General features: G+C 43.0%; 1 protein-coding gene across 6 annotated transcripts in view; it reads right to left on the bottom strand.

Moving 5' to 3' along the window:
* Nucleotides 1–21,323, bottom strand: part of WIPF1 (WAS/WASL interacting protein family member 1) — a 481,960-nt gene that overhangs the window by 151,250 nt on the left and 309,387 nt on the right. For all 6 annotated transcript variants that reach the window (XM_085645252.1, XM_085645256.1, XM_085645254.1 and 3 more), the window contains one exon: nt 17,321–17,450. In XM_085645252.1, the coding sequence (XP_085501378.1) occupies nt 17,321–17,450 (130 nt within the window). The remainder of the gene's footprint in view (nt 1–17,320; nt 17,451–21,323) is intronic.

Below are 21,323 nucleotides of genomic sequence, written 5' to 3'. Positions count from 1 at the left end.
GCTTTCTTTTGGCAAGGTTTGCGCTATAGAAATACCATATGCATGCTTACATTCCGTAGCAGGAGACGGAGGCATTCCAGTCCTCAAGCAGTGCTGGCACAGCCACCGTAGCCATGGATTTATTCACTCTTGTGTGGTAAATAATTTAATTACCGGGACTTAATTTGATACAGAAACATAATAAAAATAGCTCAGTAAATAAGAGGCAGAATCCGTGGTATTAGAGGTTCGGAATGGGCTTTATTCCAATGGACGATTCGAATCGGTGACTCCAAGTTCCATCACCACGGAGGTTCAGGAAGTGAAGTACATACTTTATTGATAGGTAATCACTTTTATACAATAGGCATTACAGTGAAGCAAATGCAGGAGGCGTAACAATTCATAGTGAAGAAAAAACATACATGCGTAGCAAAAGTAGGCGTAACTGGGTGTAACTAAAGAACGTCATCAGGTGTGATGTCATAATAGGGTGGTTCCATGAAAGAATTTCGCAATGTCAGCAGAAATACTTGGCAGAAATGCGCGCACAGCAGCATGACGTGTGATTGACGTGCAACTAGGGGGTGAAGGGGACTTGACATTTAGCTCTACATGTGGCGACAGAAGTCTGGAGGGTCAAGTCAACCTAATCCCAAATCATATCTAACATCCTATGTTTAAAGAACTATGTTATCCAAAAGAGAGGTCTCTTAGAGTAGAATCTTATTCTATACTGACTATACTGACTGTTAGTGCGTGTACAAGCGTCTAAGTGTCTACACTAGATGCGAGGGCAGAAGTCTTCCATAATAATAGGGCTATGAATTACTTGCATAAAGACAGAGAAGCCGGGCCTTTGCTCGGTAACTGGAAGAATGTTTACTTAAACTACTAGACAGGAATGCATTGGGCAGGGAGCGGAGCAGATAATTTCGAAGGTGAAATACAGTTTTTGGCAGGCAACAGGCTGATGTCAGGCATCGTGAGCCGCGCAGGGAATGAGACAAAGTTCATGGTCACAGATGCAGGCTCAGACTGGAGCTTTCAGAGGCAGAAGGCAAGAAGAGCTTGATGACAGAATCAGGGCCTACTTGCCTGGACTGTAAAATGGCATAAGTGAACCATATAAAGCCGGTGGCCTTTCATACTTAGGAATGGAATATCCGGCCTATTCATGGCGGATCTGAAAGAGGACATGTTGACGGTGGACGCACATGTGTTTGCGTCTTCATAACTAGAACTGGAGGGAACATACATGTACTTGTGATTCATACATGAAACCGTTGGGGTCCAAGATAGGGGACATAACTGATCGGAAAAATCCATATTTCCACATTCCCTCCTTGTCCCCTACTTGCCCGTTAAGAGATATCAATCTTCATCAATCCGTTGATCTGTTCATATAGCATCATTTGTTCTTCTTTTTTCTTCTGGGATGAATGAAATCTTGGTGGTGGAATACACGATGTGGCACACAGACCACAGATCGCTGGTCCACATTGTAGACATAGACAGCAACTGAATAGTATGAGAAGGCCAATACCTAGGAAGGATAGGACCTTCCATCCAAAGGTAGATAATACACTCCAAAACCAACCGGACCAAGTCCAGGTGCCTGGATTCTGGTGTATCTGGCTTACAATCTTATGAAGGCGAGTTATGGCTTTATATACAGATGGCGAATTTTCTGGTATGAAAATGCAACAACTTGATCCGATGACCCTACAAGCTCCGCCCCTATCGGCCAGGATGACGTCAAGGACAAGACGATTTTGAAGCACAACAATCCGCATAGCAGACTGCTCTTCTGTTAAATTGCCTAAGGCGGAAATAGTTTCGTTCACTACTGCTTCAAGGGTTCTAGTTAATCTACGTATCAGCTTACTATTAGTAACGGTACCTATATAGGGAAAGAGACCTTTATTGAAATCTGTGTATTTTTCCCATGCTGTTTCAGTGTAATCGACTATTGGGAGATCTCTCCTTTCTCTATTGTGTACTAAATGAGTATTTCTGTGATAATCAGGAGGAGCTAGAAAAACAGGTGGCAAAAGGAATCCAATGTAGCAGGTACCATCCCAATCTAGAGGCAAACGTACATATGCCGTCTGACCACATATGAAATAGGAATGGCGGGAAGCTCTAAATGTAGACTTGCCTTGATCACTAAATTCTATTACAGTGGTGCATCTACTATGGCCCATATGTATGGAACCATTCTTTCTTACACATAATTCACCTTTTACTGGAAATATTGACATAGCGGGCAAAATTGGAGTAGCTTCGGATTTGACATTTAGGATCATAAGATTAATCGTAAAGTTACCTAATCCATATACTTCATTTTCTAGATCAGTTCCTGTTCTTTTGGGAAGTCCCTCCTTGTTAGGGTAGCAGACTTTAAGTAAAACTAAGTTCAAATTTCCCCATACCCAGTTATCTTGATAAACTGCAGAATTCGAATCTAGGGAATTAATTAAACTAAACCATGCTCCACAGGAGCCGTTGTGTGTGAACGGGTATGGAAAGAGAGGTAGAATTCCTTTATAATTCTGATAGGGAGGGAGTCGACCACATATCCAACAATTTGTAGCATTGCTAACCTGATGGGAATGATGTAACATACTAATAAACGTGTTATTGCGCAGCGCAAATCTATAAGACAACTCATGCGGAGGTAATTCACTAAAAGAATGTTCAGCAGTAACATTATAAACATGTCTAGAAATAGGATAATATATGTGCAACAATATACTTGCAGTAATTATTAAAAGACTTAAGAAAAACAAAATTAATAACGTCACTGTGCAATGACTACGCAGTGATTTACAGTACGCATGTCGTTTCAACATTTTTCGGGTGTTTTCTCTATTCAGGTCTAAGGGATACATGTCAGAGACAAATTCAACCGCTTCACCTTGGAGAGGACTTAAACAATCAAATTGCCTGACTGGTTAGACCTGAGTTTTAGTTTGTATAGTTCGTGATTACTCATTTCAACCAAAGGGAGTTTTGAGTCAATGGGTGAAGACACACGAGGTGTGGTATTTACATCCGATGGTAGTCCATGAAATTTCTTGATATGACTTGAATGCACCCAGCCTTTTCTGCCTTCGATCTTCACGGCTGTCCTTGTGGTGAGCAAGACCAGTTGCGGCGACTTCCACCTAGGATCCAGCTGAGTCTTCCGATCAAAGTTCCTCACTAAGACCAGGTCCCCCGGAACTACGTCATGGGGTTTCACCTCAGTGTTGTCAGGAAAGGCTGCAGCTACCTGTGAACGACAAGATTGTAGTGCAGACATCAAGGAAGCCAAGTAATCTGTCAGCATATTACAGTCAATATCAGTTATTTTGCGTGGTATCGGCGTCCCCCACATATTTGGTGGTCTGCCAAAGATCACCTCATACGGGGATAGCCCTGTTCGAGTGTGTGCTACCATTCTCATGTAAAAGAGTGCAACTGGTAACGCTACTACCCAGTCGACACCTTTCTCTCTGCATATTTTGGACAATCTAATTTTCAGGGTCTGATTATGTCTTTCCACGAGACCTGCTGCCTCGGGGTGTCGGACACAGTGGAATTTCCACTGATAACCTAACAAAAGTGAAACGTGTTTCATTAGTTCGGATGAAAACGGCTGGCCGTTATCTGAGTAGACAACACGTGGTAAACCGTATCGTGGGAAGAATTCTCGAACCAACTGTTTGGCAGTAGTCGGGGCAGTGTAATCTGAAACCGGGTATGCCTCTGTCCAACGGGAAAGAGCACAGACAACTACGAGAACATATTTGAATCCTCGACATCGTTCCATCTGGATATAATCCATCTGGAGGACTTCAAAAGGGTGATCAGGAGGCTGAAATCCACCCTGTTCTACGGGAATGCTTTTTCCTGGGTTAAACTGACAACAGATCATACAGGTACGAACTTTTTGTTTAGCTGCTGCTCGTAAATGTTTGTTGAACCAAATGTGTTGAATGCTGTCTAGCATAGCTTTTTCTCCTAGATGCGCTGGACTATGTATAGTGTTAATAATGACTTGGACCATTGAATCAGGAAGGAACCACACAGATTTTTCCTTCGTCATCCATCCTTGATCCGTTTGGATCCCTCCTAATTCAGTCCATTTCCTTATTTCGTCTGGTGTAGCATGTGTCTGTATGTCAATTACGTCAAGAGTGGGATCTTTAACCGTCATACAATGTGTTGGCGTCGGGACTATTGTCTTTGTCATGTCGGATGTTTGAGTTTGAGCAGTCTGTTTAGCTGTTCTGTCAGCTAGATCATTGCCTTGAGAAATAATATCAGTAACTTTCGTATGAGCTTTACATTTCATAATAGATATTGCAGTGGGTAGATGTATTGCATCTAATAAGGCATGAATGAGGGGTCCGTGCTGAATGTGGGCACCGTGAGAAGTTAAATAACCTCTCTCTCGCCACAGCACGCCGAAGTCATGTACAACTCCGAATGCATAACGTGAATCAGTGTATATGTTGACTTTTTTATTTGTGGCTTGAATACAGGCTTGTGTCAGAGCGATGAGCTCTGCGGCTTGAGCTGACAAGGTATTTATGCAATTTGTTTCAATGATTTCAGTGTCTGTTGTGACTGCGTAAGCGGCCACTAACTCTCCTGTACCTGTTCTCATACATGAACCATCTACATACAACGTCAGGTCTGGGTCTGACAATGGGACATCTGTCAAGTCTTGTCTGGGTTTCGTCGTGATTGTAATAACATCAATACAGTCATGAGCTAGTGGGTCTGTTCCGATTACAGGTAAAAGTGTGGCAGGATTCAATGTGTTACAACGTCTGATTTCTATATGTGGCTGAAACAATGTTAATTCATACCCTGTAAGTCGCGCTATAGTCAAATGTTGTGTTTGCGTTCGATTCACAAGAACCTCTACTGCATGTGGTACTTGAACTGTCAGTGGATGTCCTAACACTATGGCATCGCTTTGTCTGATTGCTAAAGCTGTTGCTGCCACTGATTTTAGGCATGCAGGCAAAGCCTGAGCTACGGGATCTAATGTACTAGAAAAATAAGCACATGGTTTGTGTGATCCTGCTTGTTCCTGTGTGAGTACTGACAAGGCAGTACCTTCGCGCTCTGTAACAAAGAGTGTAAACTGTTTATTGTAACATGGTGTTGCTAAAACAGGTGCTTGGCATAAAGCTTTCTTTAGGCTTTCAAAAGCTTGTGTATGTTCCTGAGTCCAAGGGAGAACAGTCGATGTGGCTGCCTCCTGTGTTGTCAATTGAATGAGTGGTTTTGCTAGAAATGCATACTGAGGGATCCACTGCCTACAATATGAAGTGAGGCCTATGAAAGCCCGCACCTCCTTTTGTGTCTTGGGTATTGGCATGTTAGCTATTAACTGGATGCGATCTGGTGTAAGCTGCCTTCCCTCCTTGGACAGCGAGTGTCCAAGGTAAACAACTCGCTGGACACAGAATTGCAGCTTAGAAGGGGACACCTTGTGCCCCTTTTCGGCTAGAAATTGTAAAACTGTCAGTGATGCTTTCTCACATTCAGGTTCGCTTCTAGCGGTGATCAGCAGATCATCGACATATTGAAGCAGAGCAGTGTTAACTGGCAAGTGGATACTGTCTAGTTCTCTTTTCAGTGCTTGACTATAGATGCTGGGGCTTTCTGTAAATCCTTGAGGTGCGCGTGTGAATTTAAAGCTACGTCCATTTAAACTAAATCCGAACAAGTATTGGCTTTCCGGATCTATTGGGACGCTGAAAAAGGCATTCTTGAGATCAATTACAGTAAAGAATGTTGCTTCGGAATCAATAGCTGTCAGTAATGACGAGATATCTGGGACCACAGGGAATTGTGGCACAATGCATTTGTTCAATTCGCGCAGATCAATAACCAATCGATATACTGGCGGGGCCTTTGGATCTGTTCGTTTAAGAATCGGAATTATCGGGGAATTACATACATTGGAGTCTGTTTCCACAACCACTCCTTGGGCAATGAGTTCGTCAATGATTTGCAGTAAAGCCACTACAGCATCTGGCGGTAACTTGTATTGTCGAATTCGTGGTAGTACCACTCCTGCCTTTAGTGTAACTCGATATGGTGTAATATTCATGCAACCAACATCAGTAGGGCCTTGTGCCCATAAATGTGTAGGTAAAGTCTGCAGTCGGGGATCCATGTCTCGAGACACATAGTGACCTTTGAAATCACGTAAAAACAATCTTACTCCTTCCGGAGAACAACATATTATAGCTCCTAGAGCTTTCAGTGTTTTTATACCTAACAAGTTTTCTGGACATGATTTAGTAAGCAATAAATCTGTAGTTCGGGTCAAAGGTCCTATCGTAAGTGGAAGAGGCTGTGATACTTCATTAACAATAGGTTTTCCTGAAAAACCAAGGGAAATATTCTGTGAGCCTGAGAGGGGTGCCCCTGGAACTTCACTACGTTTTATGGTTGTTCGACTTGCCCCTGTATCAAGTAAAAATTTTCTATCTTGGCCTAATAATTCACTATGTACATAAGGTCCTTCTTGGTCTACTGGGACCTCGATAAGGGGTAAGTCAACTTCCCTCTCTAGGCTGGTTCATGCGTATCGTTGATAATCAGGATAGTCGTACTGTGCGGTCTGGTACAGCTGTCGTGTCGTGGTTTGTGTGGCAGCAACAGGCAGCGCTGGTGCAGCTGGCACAAACTGTATAGACTGTTGTGGAGCTGGCATGGACTGTGCATGCTGCGGGGCTCCTTGTTCATTCTGATCCTGTCTAGGTGGCCGTGGTCTTTCCTGTGTTTTACCTGTGGCAATATTACGCTTCAGGACTGGGCAATCGTGTATGTAATGTCCTGGCTGTTTACAATAGTTGCATGTCCCTTTTACAGGTCCTGCTGAATCACCGGAATGTGTCGTACTCTTTTTATGTCCTTCAGCTGGAACTGTCTGGGAGACTAGCATTTTCATTTTCGTGTCTTTCATGCGTCTTTGTTCATGTTCTTGTTCCTCTCTAATTCTATTGTGATGATACTGTAACATTTGTAACATTTGTGATGGGGTGTTACCTTGCCAGGTACTCTCGAATTTTAATACTCTATTCTTCACTTGGGGCAAGGAATTTTCAACTAATTTTGTCACAAACAGATGTGGGTATGATTCGCTACTTGCTTTTATGCCACTATTTATACCAAAACATTTTTCAAATCGGGCATAGAAATCACTAGTGTCTTCATCTTGCTTTTGTTTACAGGCTGAGATTGTACCCCAGTCTTCCTTTTTCGTAGTTAATAAACGTGGCAGTACCTGTACTAGTAAACCTGGTAGTGCTTTAGTTTTATCCCCAAGCCCTGCTCCTGCAGTTCGGGCCTTTTCTTCTGCTTCTAATGCTGTCCAGTCTATCTTTTGGTCTCCCACCTCCCACTCTTTTTCCTTGAGTTTTTCATAAATGCCAGCAGGCATCAATACCTTTAATATTGTCATAATGTCGGGATAGGTATACTCTCCCATGAGTAACATGTCTTTAATTTCTCGGTGGAAACCCGCTGGGTCTTTGTCATGACTGGGTACCACTTTCTTCATTTGTAACAATTCTATTTTCGATATGGGCGTATATACAAATACACGTTTAAACTCATTGTCCTCGCCTTTTATTGGGTGTACTTCTCGTAAGGGATTCTGTCTGTCCATGTAATACGTCGTTCTTTCCTTGATGGGCAGTGAGACATGTTCTGGGCATACAAAAAGAATATACTGCTTTCTTGATTCTAGTATTACTCTAATTAACTTAGTACCTGAACCTCTCCATCTATTCGTGAGTAATTCAGTCAATATATCAGGTAAGGGACCAGGATCTGAATGTTGGCTTTTATATAGTATAAGGAGTTGTTGAATCATATAAATCCCAGCTAAACGCTGTTCATCTGGGGTGAGGTTCAAAAATGTGTGTGCTACTGTATCATCACCATATTTTCCGGGACTGTCAACCCAATGAACGGCTGACCTGGCTAATTCTTGTTCATCCATAAAATCGAGTAAATGATAACCCCTTCGTTCTCGGAGTAATTTGTCAGCGGCTTGGAACGAATGCTCGGGGGACCTTATATTTATTATAGGTGTTTGGAAATTCCTGTTATTATCTGGACATATCGGACGTATCGGATCAGAAAAACATCTAGTACTATTACAAGATCTTCCTCTACCTACATAGGCTATGGTTTCTGACTGTCCTGTGGGCAGTCCTGATCCTTCTTCCTCCTCGTTTTGTTCAAACTGGTCTACCGCTAATCTCTCTTCGTGTAGGCGTTCTATTTCTTTACGGATCTTTCGGCACATGGCTATTATACAATTTTGCCTATCATGTCTCCCTTCTGATATATTCTGGCTCCATCTGGTAAGAGTTTGCATTGCTTCCGGATCTACCCCCGGTCGGTCTTGATTTCGGATCACACAATTTATGAGGAAACGTAACAGTTCCCCCTGTATCTCCACTTTCTGGTATTCCATAGCTCTGTTAATACATTCAGAATCTCGCCCTGTTTGGACAAAATGGTATATATTATCTAGATGCATAGTCATTCCTGGTAACTTCCCTAAATACACCGCGGCTCGTCTGATACGTAATGATGCCATGATCATTTCGTCCTCTTTGCCGGGCACAGGGTCATATCTACAATCTATAAGAAGTTCCTTAAGCGTGCGGGAATTTATGAGTTTGGGGGTACGTGGATGTGCTGATTCTTGAAAGGTAAGTTTATTCATTCTGGGTGGCGTAGAAAAAATGTTGGTAGCACCTCCGGTAGCCCCATCTGGGGTATCGGGCGTGAAAGGATTCGTTGAACGCGATACAGCAACTATAGGTGTGGACACAGCTATAGAAGTAGCTGTAGGAACAGATGTGGAAACAGATGTGCTTGCCGGAACTTGTGTCAGGATTTGTTGCTGTAGAGATACAGATACAGGATCTTGGCGTTGAACCACCCCGGCAGACGGTCTATGTGGGGCGGGGTTAGCATACTCGGGAGCTGCGTCATCTAAATATGAGGAAAGAAAAACATCTTCTGCTGTTCTAGGATGCCCCTTAGGATGCATTTTTATTGGGAACAATGGGGGTGGCAAGTCTTTTGGTATCTCCGGAGTAGCCTTAGGTAATCCCTCGGCCAGGAGGGGATACATACCATTCATAAGGGCATTTCTTTGTCTGTCTACTTGTTCTGATTTCACTCGTGTACCTTCTTCAATTAATAGATTTTCTCGGACTTTATTTGAATTCTCCTTATTTTTCTCTTCCTGTCGGAGCGCTTTTTCTGTACGTCTATGAGATTCTTTACGCCACAACTCAACGGCGTCTTTCTGTGACTGTCTGACTTTCCTTTTCCATAACTCTTCCTCTACTTTCATGATGCACTCTGCATCCCAGGTCCCAGCTGCGGGCCACCTCTGACTTTCTGGTAATTCCTTGGTGTAGTCTACCCATAAATCAAGAAATAATATAGCGTCTAAGCCGTGTTTATGATACATGAAGTACCCTGGAGTGTCCCTAGGAGGAATAGGAACAGCTTCTTCGAGTGCCCCTTTTCTAGTTGTGATCTGTCTTAATTTCGAAAAGAGCGGCATATTGAGAACTGATCTGATACTTAATCTTGAACAAACTTAATACAATAAACACAATAATAAACAGTCATTCATACCACAATATGCAGGACGTATTAACACATTTAACATTTAAATGAGCAACAATGATGATGACGATCTAAGGAGACTTAATCACTAAACATAATACTCGGCATTAACTGAATTATTCTGAATTTATATACTTGATATACTAGATATACTGCTAAACAGTACAGATACACTGCTAAAACAGTGCAGACCGGATTTGTGTACCCAAACCCGTCTTGACCGGCACAACCTATGTGCACGTCAGAACGCCTCCCCAGTAATGGTACTCACCGGGTAGCTCGGAACGGAAGGCCTCGGAACGGAACTGAACTGGACCGGACTGGACTCGACTCGAAAACTTCGGAAACTTCGGAACATCGGAAACCTCGGAACTTGGTGGGCCTCTGTATACCTCGGATCTTGCTCTCTCAGCTAGGCTCTGGTCGGGATACTTCGCACTTCTCACCGCCTCGTCTGGGTGTTGATCGCAGCCTCAGTCGCCCCCGCTTGACTGGAGGGAGATACAGGAAATCCTGCTGGTACGCGTTGTTGTCCGTCCAGCTGTGGCAGGAGACCGGGCCTGCAACGCACCGCCGGCGCGTGAGATGAGAAAGTGTCCCTGTTCGGGCGCCATTCATGTGGTAAATAATTTAATTACCGGGACTTAATTTGATACAGAAACATAATAAAAATAGCTCAGTAAATAAGAGGCAGAATCCGTGGTATTAGAGGTTCGGAATGGGCTTTATTCCAATGGACGATTCGAATCGGTGACTCCAAGTTCCATCACCACGGAGGTTCAGGAAGTGAAGTACATACTTTATTGATAGGTAATCACTTTTATACAATAGGCATTACAGAGAAGCAAATGCAGGAGGCGTAACAATTCATAGTGAAGAAAAAACATACATGCGTAGCAAAAGTAGGCGTAACTGGGTGTAACTAAAGAACGTCATCAGGTGTGATGTCATAATAGGGTGGTTCCATGAAAGAATTTCGCAATGTCAGCAGAAATACTTGGCAGAAATGCGCGCACAGCAGCATGACGTGTGATTGACGTGCAACTAGGGGGTGAAGGGGACTTGACATTTAGCTCTACATGTGGCGACAGAAGTCTGGAGGGTCAAGTCAACCTAATCCCAAATCATATCTAACATCCTATGTTTAAAGAACTATGTTATCCAAAAGAGAGGTCTCTTAGAGTAGAATCTTATTCTATACTGACTATACTGACTGTTAGTGCGTGTACAAGCGTCTAAGTGTCTACACTAGATGCGAGGGCAGAAGTCTTCCATAATAATAGGGCTATGAATTACTTGCATAAAGACAGAGAAGCCGGGCCTTTGCTCGGTAACTGGAAGAATGTTTACTTAAACTACTAGACAGGAATGCATTGGGCAGGGAGCGGATCAGATAATTTCGAAGGTGAAATACAGTTTTTGGCAGGCAACAGGCTGATGTCAGGCATCGTGAGCCGCGCAGGGAATGAGACAAAGTTCATGGTCACAGATGCAGGCTCAGACTGGAGCTTTCAGAGGCAGAAGGCAAGAAGAGCTTGATGACAGAATCAGGGCCTACTTGCCTGGACTGTAAAATGGCATAAGTGAACCATATAAAGCCGGTGGCCTTTCATACTTAGGAATGGAATATCCGGCCTATTCATGGCGGATCTGAAAGAGGACATGTTGACGGTGGACGCACATGTGTTTGCGTCTTCATAACTAGAACTGGAGGGAACATACATGTACTTGTGATTCATACATGAAACCGTTGGGGTCCAAGATAGGGGACATAACTGATCGGAAAAATCCATATTTCCACACTTGGTGGGTCACCACGTTCAGTCCAAATGAATCCAACAACCTGCGGCTCTGCTGGAATAAAAAGGTGGCCATATATACTGCCATATTAAGCGCTGACAGCAAGGAGCACCTGAAGGGACTCTAGAAGCATTGTGTGGCGGCCTGACACGGGTGACATAATAGAACCTGCTGACAGGGATACTGAAACTTGTACAAAACCAAAAAAAAAAACTGCCTTGTGTCCTATTTCATGCTGCACAAAAACATTAATTGCTTACAATATTTATTTAATTTAATATGGCAAAATCATAGTGAAACACCTACACTCTTGTCCAAACTTGAAGGCAAATTTAACAAATTTAGCTATGAAACGGTCACAAATCATTGTAGGGTGCGAGTCTCCAGCAATCAAAAAGATGCTCTTACAGACGACTTGCAATCTTGTAGACATTTTATCCACGGAAACAAGCACAGGGGAATTCTAGAGATGTGATGGTTCACCATCATGAGGGTGAGAGTCCAGCCATCTGCAGGATCAAGACAGGTGGGTATTGGATGGCTCTTCTCCAAGACAGTGCTGTCACTATGGTTACAGCTTCCTGCATGGTGGTGAATGCATAGAGACTAACAAGTGGCAAGAGTTGGATAATTCCACAAAGGATGGAACCGTTAAAGTGTGAGTTGACACACTGCAAAAGTTACTGTAGGATCTGAGACATATATGTCAGTCATGTTGAAGCCGGTATCGATCTAGAGCCATTCAGAGAACAAGAGACAGAGAAAAATAAAGCAGTTCATAAATCAGTTTTAATTCCCTGAACAAAGAAAACTCCTAATAAGAAATTTCTTCACCAAAATAAGTAGTGCTTTCAATAAGGATTATTATCTTATTGAACCGGTGCAAGAGATTCATGTCAACCTGGTGGAAGTCCCTTTCTTGGTAAATACAGGACACGGTCAATACCCTGGCTGATGAAGAATCCACTCACATGCATACATAGATTCAACTACAGCCAGCAAATACACTGATATACGTTTATGGTTCCAAATGCCTTTCTTTGCAAAGAGCTTATGAATGTCACAATAGTGTGATTGTGACATCAGCGAAAATTAGGGTGACACTGGCTCTTTGCAGAGTTTCGGGTCTGGGCCCAAGATGGGTTCACTGGATGTACTATCATCAGAAGACCTTGCTTAGGGGGAACTGTTCCCAAACGTTTTCCAAAGCATAGGTAAACTGCAATACAGAAAGGTAAGTACTGAAGACTCAAAGGCGGCTCAACATGTTTGCAGCATCCCTTACAGTATCCAACCACAGGTAGGGCAGAATTCAATAGTCTTCTGAAGAAATGAATGGGTGGAAAGGCCCACTTCATTGGTATCTACAAATTGTTTTTGTGCCAAAAGAAAATCAGGAAAACAAATTGTATTTTATTGTATGTATTATTTGTATAGCGTGGCTATCGCTCCAAAGGAGCATACTGGTGGTGGGAAAAGATTTAGATAACGCTCAAAATTGGTGAGGTTTATTGCGAGGGATCAGATGAGCGTGAGACACTAGGAATCCAGGGCTGCGAAAATCCAGGTTTTCAATAATTTCCTAAAGCAAGGTTCTGAATGAATGGATCCGAGATGGCAGGGGAGCAAGTTTCAGGACTTAGCCCCAAGGACAGCCACAGATTTCCCACCTTTTGTCTCACACCTAAAAGGGGGAGGTTTTAGTAGATTGGCTGATGAAGATGTAAGCCAGCGGGCAGGGACATAGGGCGTGAACCTGACCGTTAAATATTTAGGTCCTGTTGCTCTGATAACTCCAAGTGATTACCAAGATCTTAAATAGCACTCTTTTGTGAGTGGGTAACCAGTGGAGAGACTGGAGGGCTGCTGAGGCAGAATAGAGGTGAGGTGATTTTAGCACCAGACGTGCTGCAGCATGTTGCACTGTCCACAGTGCTTTCAGTATTGTCTTATTGGTACCTGCATAGAGGCTGTTGCAGTAGTTCAATCTAGAAGTGATAAGGGCAAGGGCCACTGTCTATCTTGCAGTGCACGGGATCAGGTTGAAGACCTTTTTTAGGGTTTTTATGTACTGGAAGCACTTCCCAGCCGCAGCTAAAACTTGTGGCCGAAAGGATATTGAGGCGTCGAATTTTACTCCTAGATTCTTAATCCCCTCTACCGCGTCATGTAGTGGGGGAGTGTCTTTAGGCCACAATAAACTAGGATTAAATGGATTGAACTTTCCTACTAACATGACCTCAGTTTTTTTAGTATTACATTTAAGATGATTAAAGTTGCATCCAACGGATGACTTATGTAAGACATCTCCATATAGGTGTTGACAAGTACCGGAAGCTGGAAACAATACAAACACAGGGAGAGAGAGACCGTGCTTCCCACACCAGGGATATAATGCTCCAGCTGAATGCTGAACAGTTTTTAGAAAGTTGGAACTTTCCAGATTAGCACATTTGTCACCCTCTGGGGAATGGTCTGGTGCAGAAGTCTGTCAAGAGGAAACAGATGAGATAATCTGAAGAATCCCAAATGTTCTAAACTACAGTGTTGTGTTTCTTTACCTGAAAAAATAAAACAAGAACGTGATGACACAATTTGCAAAGTCTGCAATGCCCTTAATGAGACGGGCCTCACAATTCGGCGATTCTTTCAGTAAGGGGTACGGGAATATCTTCTCGAGCTACCTGAAAATATGTCGGCTCCAGCGCTCGATGATGTATCATCTCTGTGTTCATTCGTGGTTATGGCCAATAGCTGTGCAAGAGAATTTGGCTTCGATATCCCCCTTTTAAGAGGCCTCATCAAACTAGCTGTCGAACACTTAAATCACTATAACCAACTATACCTTGACCCGGCTCTGCACACTGAAGTGTTTTTGAATGACAATCCTTTAGGATTAGGGTGAAACACTAGCTGAGCATGAGGCTGATCCCGATTCCCCTCCATGCTCCACTGCCTATCCTATTTCAGAGTGTAATGAGCTGAAACAATGCCTACTTTCAGGCAGAAAAAGAAATCCCGGTCCTAGGTCCCCCATTGCTGAAAAGTTTATAAGAGACATCATAGAACAGGCTCGCCCTTTTGTGTTGAACAGTAGTGAAATGGTCAGAACATCATAAGAAGACCCCCATGCAAGCCATGTCAGAATGGATCGACTCTCAGCAGCGGCGAGTTCTTTTAACAGTGAAAGCTGCCTACTAAAAGGACAGCTATCATTGTGACATGTCCAGATGGAGCTTGCGCAACACATGACTTGCCTAATCCTCTGAAGTATTTGAGCACTTAGTGCTCAGACATTAAGAAAACAGGTTGTTGAATCAGCCCGGGAAGGCCAAAGCGGCACCGCGCCATCAAGGGACCATTAAGACAGAAGGTGTGGCTTCCATTCCCCCACGAGCAAATCAGAAAGGCGCCAGAGCCTCTCACATCTTTCACAGATTGGAAAAGGAGATGCTGACGTTATCTGAAATCTTGCAAAAAGTGTGGGAAGATGATTCCATATTTTTTTTATACTTCTACCTTCTTGTCATGGGTGATGATTCCTGGAGGTCATGACTGTGCCCTGCACCTCTACATACTAAAGGCAGAAACGGAAATACATCTGCGATGTAGTCTTACTGCTGACAGTAGAATTTCTCTGTCTGACTATCCAAATGGGCAGCAGAAATCTCTTTACATGTAAGCTATGGGTACATGCCCAATTAGTAAGTACTCAATGTGAGCTGGTGGTTGCAGGTGGGGCCCACCGGCACTAATTTTTGTTACCAGCACTTATTTTCCCTTATTAGACTTCCAGCAAGAGAGAGAGAACAACACACAGTAGGGAAAGATTTCGAGAAAACTGAACACAGTGATAAAGGAAAAAAGCAGGGACAATATTGAACCTGAAAGAGTGAAATAAAGAGTAAAGGAGTGCCTGGAGGTGGATTAAAGCGGCACCAGGTGGAATTAAGGCTACGCAGCAAACACTATGTTCTACCTAAATAATACTAAAGTACGCATCAGAACAGCAAATCAGATATGCAAAAGTGTAGGAAATTCACCTTTTCTGTGTGGTTACTCCGTATTTTTTTACTTTTGCTGGACAATATATATTTTTGCTGGCTTAAAACCTCGTGCTCTTAAACCCTGCTAACCAGTGGTAAAGTGCTTGTGCTCCCCTATTAAACATGATTGAATTGGCATATCCCTAAATGGTATTTAACTTACCTATAAGTTCCTAGTGCATCAATTAGTTTACTTATCTAAATGGGGTGCCAAATTGTGAAAATAAATAGCTAAATTAAAAATCAATAATATTTGAAAACAATTGTAGGCTATTGTATGTTTCATCTATGGCACCTGTTGCCAGCAGTTACGCTAGGACCACCACTGCTTGAATCTCATGACCTTCAAAAGGCCACAGACCACTGTGCCAACCCCCATTTCAACTCGTTAAGTAGAGCAAGTGTGCACCGTTCACCCTAAACATTAAATCATTTAGGGTTATTACTGCCCCACCCCCCAAAAAATGCAAAAGCATAGAAAATCTCAAAAGCCTGAGCAACCGACTTTTGACCAATAAAAAGATTTGGACATATTGTACACAGACACCTGAGCCATATAATCACAACTTGTCAAGAAAGTTGTCCTGTAAAGGGGTTCAGATTGAAATACCACCAGCAACATGTGTAATATGACATTTTAAAGGATAATATGACTAAGATACAGAGCGGCATATAATAAATTATAAGTAGGATTATTATGCCATGAGCAAATTTGCTTATCCGAATGCGGTTTCCAGCAGAACATTATGCGACTATGCAAATGCCAATTGACATGACAAGCACCTGACATGATGACATTCACCTGGAAATGCTGGTACACAAAGGAAATGCCCACCATCCCATGGAAGCTTAAAGACCGGTCTAACAGAATGTCATGAACCAATGAATACCATCAAGATTCAGGGTCACAGACGAAGTGCCTCAACCATTTGGATAGCTTCTATGAAGCAGTGTGTGTGCGATTACTTGCGGTCCCGCGAACTGAAAACATACATACATACGGTGGAATAGCAGGGTGCTTTGGTCTGAGGCATTAAGGGAACGCGTCACAAGCCAAGACTGTTGGTCTCCATTTCTTCTGCAAAACCTCGTTGTGAGGTCTTACACATGAACTGATGTTTGAGAAAACACCACAAATGGAGATATATGTCTACATACACGTGGCATAAATTGTGGCGTTTTGCTAAAAGTTCAACGCTGGTTCCTCCTTGTAACTGAATAAAGAGCGATCCCTCTTCATGTAAATCTAATACACAATATTTCTAGGCTGTCAACCCATGCCCCTATCACAGTCTCCCTTCCCCCTTGGCTGCAGCATTGATCCCTTCATGCTACATGGAAGGACACACAGCACTATGGACCGTTCATAAAATATGGACATTAACGTAAATCTGCATAATCTCCTCTGCTGTGTGCTGCCTGAATAAACAATAATAAAAGAGCAACACTGTTTCCTTGTTCCCAGCTGCAAATAATTCCAAAGCTCCACGTATTAAACCCATGATTACCGCTTTCCATATGGCCACAACGCTTTCTATCTGAAATATTTCTAACAGGCCTGAGCAAAGTAAGCGTTGTTGGAATTGTGCAAATTCTTTCAAAATGTTATATGTTAACATCTGCTCCCATTCAGCAGTCAAGGGAATTATACATTAGTAACATAAGAACTGCTTTTACATTTCTGCATGTGAGAGCTTTTGAGCTTGTCAAATGGAGCAGCATCCTTACATTCTAAGGAGAATAGGAGATCCCTCTAAAAAAGAATTTAACAAATAAAAGATTCCTGCAAAAAGAGAAAAGTAAGAATATACCATACTCACTTTCTATGATGGGTGCACTTTTGTCGACTGTAACGGCCTTCTTGAGCTTTCTTCCTTTATGGATGTCCGATAAGAGAGCATTTCTTCCTACTTGCTCAGATCTGTTTAGGGAAGGTTTCTCTAGGTTTGCCTATAATGTGAAAAAAAAGACAGAATTTTACAGAGTACCCATCATAACCTGCAATGGAAGGCGGTGGAAATACCAAATTCAAACAATATTTGTTTATTGTGAGGACTTACTTAAATATACTCTGAATGGTTCAAAATAAAAAAGTGCGATATAAAACTATGAATCATCATGCAATCATATGAAATACAATCATAGTAAAAACATGAGGTTGAAAAGAAGAAATCTTCTACCTGCAACCAGCCCTTATGAAAAGCATGTCCTTGAACAAGCTCAAAATCAAGATGCTACCCACAACAGCAGTCACCTTCAACGAGAACAATCATAAAAAGTGTTTCAAATGAACACTGGTGACTCAAGAGCTCAATCAAGGGTGTGGAACTTTCTAAAATATCTACTTGTCCAAGCGATAGGATGCTTCAGAATCTAGGTGTGTCATCTGATGCATGCACTAAATTGACAGGTTGTAGCAGCTTTCAGATTATAGCAGGACTCTGATGATAGCATCATCTTTTATTACGTCAGAGTTTGGATTCTAGCAAGTCTCCAAATCGGTCACATTTCTTATTGTGCTGGTCCGTGAACATGCCAAGGCCCTTTTACGGTCAAATCATTGAACAGTCATAGACTTCGTGTATAAATGGACTGCGTTTAGCGTAGCTTTTTGATCACAGTATGGCTCTAAATATGCCAGCACTTTGGCTAAACTGGAGTTAATATTACACAAGAGATCAGGATATGCCACTGTTAGAACTATAACAATGCTTGCTTTCTTACTTTAGATTTGGAGGAAGCATTGTGTGAATTGTGGTGGCAAACTTAACTTTATGCATTTACCGGTTTTCACAAAACTGTACTTTCAAAATAAACCCTGATCATATTTATGATCCAGTGTCCAAGTTGCCATCTGGGTTTAATGAGCCCAATCAAGAGTGTGAAATTTGCTACTTGGCCACACTGAGTAATTCTTGAGCAAATCATTTGATTTCACTTTGACTCAGTTCCATTGTTGCCACATCAATGAGCAAATACCAGGTGCTAAATAAAGGACTTGTTTATATTTTACAACTAGATGAAATCTGCAAGTTTTTGTAGAGTCAAAATGTTTTGGGCCCTGTTGGACCTGGCCCTCTGCAGAGTCACCCTAAACATTTAGTCTTTTACCCTCTATTTTTTGCTGAATTTAGTTTTTGTTGGCCTTAGGACCCAGCGCACTTTACCACTGCTAACCCACTAGTGCTAAAGTGCTTGTACTCTCTCCCCAAAGCATGTTTAAATTGGCTTGTGCCCAACTGGCATATTTACATTACTTGTAAGTCCCTTGTAGAATGGTACACCATATAAGCAGGACCGGTTAATTAAATTCTTCTAGTTCGCCTGCAGCACCTATTGTGCCACTCACTTAAGTAGCACCTTAAACATGTCCTAGACCTGCCACAGCAGCCTGAATGCAGTTGCAGTTTTGAACTGCCATGTCGACTCGCAATTGAAAACCCCTTGCCAAGCCTTAAATTCCCCTTTTATTACATAAAAGCCACCCCTAAGGTACGCCAGAACTAGGCCATAGATCAGGGTGCAGTTAACCAAAAGGTTAGGTATGTACTTTTAAGTTTTGCATGTTCCTTTAGTAAAACAATTCCCAAATTCGTTTTTCACAACTGTGAGGCCTACCCCTCCCATAGGATAACATTGGGGATTACTTGTTACATTCAATAAGCTTGTCATTTCCTAATAGGATCTGGTATTTATATCATGTTTGGTGTCTTTGAGATTTTAATGATAAATACTCTTTAATGGTAAAGTCGGGGTTTTGATTACAACTTTAAAAATGCCACTTTTAGAAAGTTGGCATTTTTCTTCCCTTAGCCCTTTAGTGCATGACTGGGTGCAATTGTCAGACTTTGGGAGTTCCTCTCAGACAGTCACAGAATAGCGGGATTACGTTTGCTTGACGGGCCATCTGCTGGCAGGATGGTCGGGTGCATAGCTGAGCACAGCCACACTCACAACTGAATAGCATGTGCTGTGCCTTCAAACAAAGGGCCTAACATCCCCACATGGTTACTGAAACCAGCTTGGAGCCAGTGCAGGGAAAGCAGGAAAATCTATGCAGTTCAAAGAGACTGTCTAGAAGTTTCTCCCACCTTCAAAAACCAGGACACGAGGGCATAAAAGTAGGACCTCAGACACCAACTCTTCAGTACACTTCTGGACTTGTGGATACTCTGCCAGAAAGGTGGACTGCTTTGCTGCTAGAAGGACTGTCGCTCTGCTGGACTGCTGCTCTACAGGACTACTGACCTGCTGGATTGCTGCCCTGTTTGTCCTGCTGCTCCGTTACCTTCTGTCTAAGAACAAGGACTAGATCTTTAACTGTACCAGGACACAGGACCTCCAGAGGGACTCACAAAGGCTAGTTTGCTGGCCTACTGTTCAGAGCCACAGGGGCACAAAAGGCTTCCTCCATCTTGAACCTGCACCTGAACCCAGCCTGGGTGAGTCCTGAACCTCCAAGTGGTGCCCCTCTAGTTCTAGACCCTTTGAGGTAGTGCTAAAGGTGCTGACATAGCCAAAATCCAAAAGTGGGGACTTAAAACCTTTTTGCCTAAAACCTGCTGAGAATCAGAAGGAGAGGGACCAGCTTGCTCGTCTATCCACCCGAGGTGCACCACCAGTAAGACTAACTTCGCGACTTCTCCTGCTACGTTCTTCCCCACAGCAGCAAATCCATTTAAGCGATCCTTCGCCAAAGGGGTATCCGACCTTGTGGAACTGTCTTCAGCTACAGCCCTCTGCCTCGTCCCGCTGGAGATTTTGACTTTTATTTTAGAGACTAAGTCCAAATGTAGAAATCTTTATCACAGCTTTGACCCAAGGCTATCCGGCGATGACGCTCCCTCTTCGGACACTTCCTGCAGCCTTGCCCCACTGAACTTTACGCAAGTCCGAAGGTAAGCGCTAACCGGGTCCAATCCACGTCTTGTATCCAAACTGCATTCCAGCACGGTCGGACATATTTTCCAACTTTGACCCGGTCTTGTGCGACTAGATGTCCGTGGTTGCCGATTTGATCTTTTTGGCGCACAGTTTACTAAAAACGTAAACAATTCATAACTCCAGTTCTACACATTGGATTTTTGTCATTTTCGTGTCAAATAATTTAATAAAATGTACTATAATTTTTTTAATTGGCTTGGGATTTTTCTTGTGCTGGGTTTTCACTTTATTACGGTTTGTGTGCTGCATAAATACTTTTCATATTGCCTCACAGTTAAGCCCGACTGTTTTTTGTGCCATGCTACCCAGGGTCACTTGCTCACTGGATTCAAGCTAGCCTGGCTGATGAAGGGTAATACCCAGAAACCAGTCCCAGGATGCTTGTTTCCGGTCCAGGGAGGACCTGGCTTGGCCGTTCGGTCTGGACTGTTCCCATGAGGCACAGGGTCAAGACTGATTTGCATATGGTTGGGTCTAAACTGGGGTGGCATGGTGAGCAAAAGAACGATGGATTTAACCCAGATCTCTTGACTGGGGGTGAATGTATGATTTATTCAGCATTCCGTCCATCATTTGTTGGCGGAGCACTTTTCACCCTAAGTGGGATGGGTATGCCCAGACGTGGGTCCCTTGCTCACTGTGCCACTGGATTCAAGCTAGCCTGGCTGATGAAGGGTAATACCTAGAAACCTGTCCCAGGATGCTTGTTTCCGGTCCAGGGAGGACCTGGCTTGGCAGTTCGGTCTGGACTGTTCCCATGAGGCACAGGGTCAAGACTGATTTGCATATGGCTGGGTCTAAACTGGGGTGGCATGGTGAGCAAAAGAACGATAGATTTAACCCAAATCTCTTGACTGGGGGTGAATGTATGATTTATTC

Source organism: Triturus cristatus, chromosome 3_1 (assembly GCF_964204655.1).
Source record: "Triturus cristatus chromosome 3_1, aTriCri1.1, whole genome shotgun sequence".
NCBI classification, from domain to species: domain Eukaryota; kingdom Metazoa; phylum Chordata; class Amphibia; order Caudata; family Salamandridae; genus Triturus; species Triturus cristatus.
Note: the sequence above shows the minus strand (reverse complement) of the source record. Positions and strands in the feature narration are given on the sequence as shown.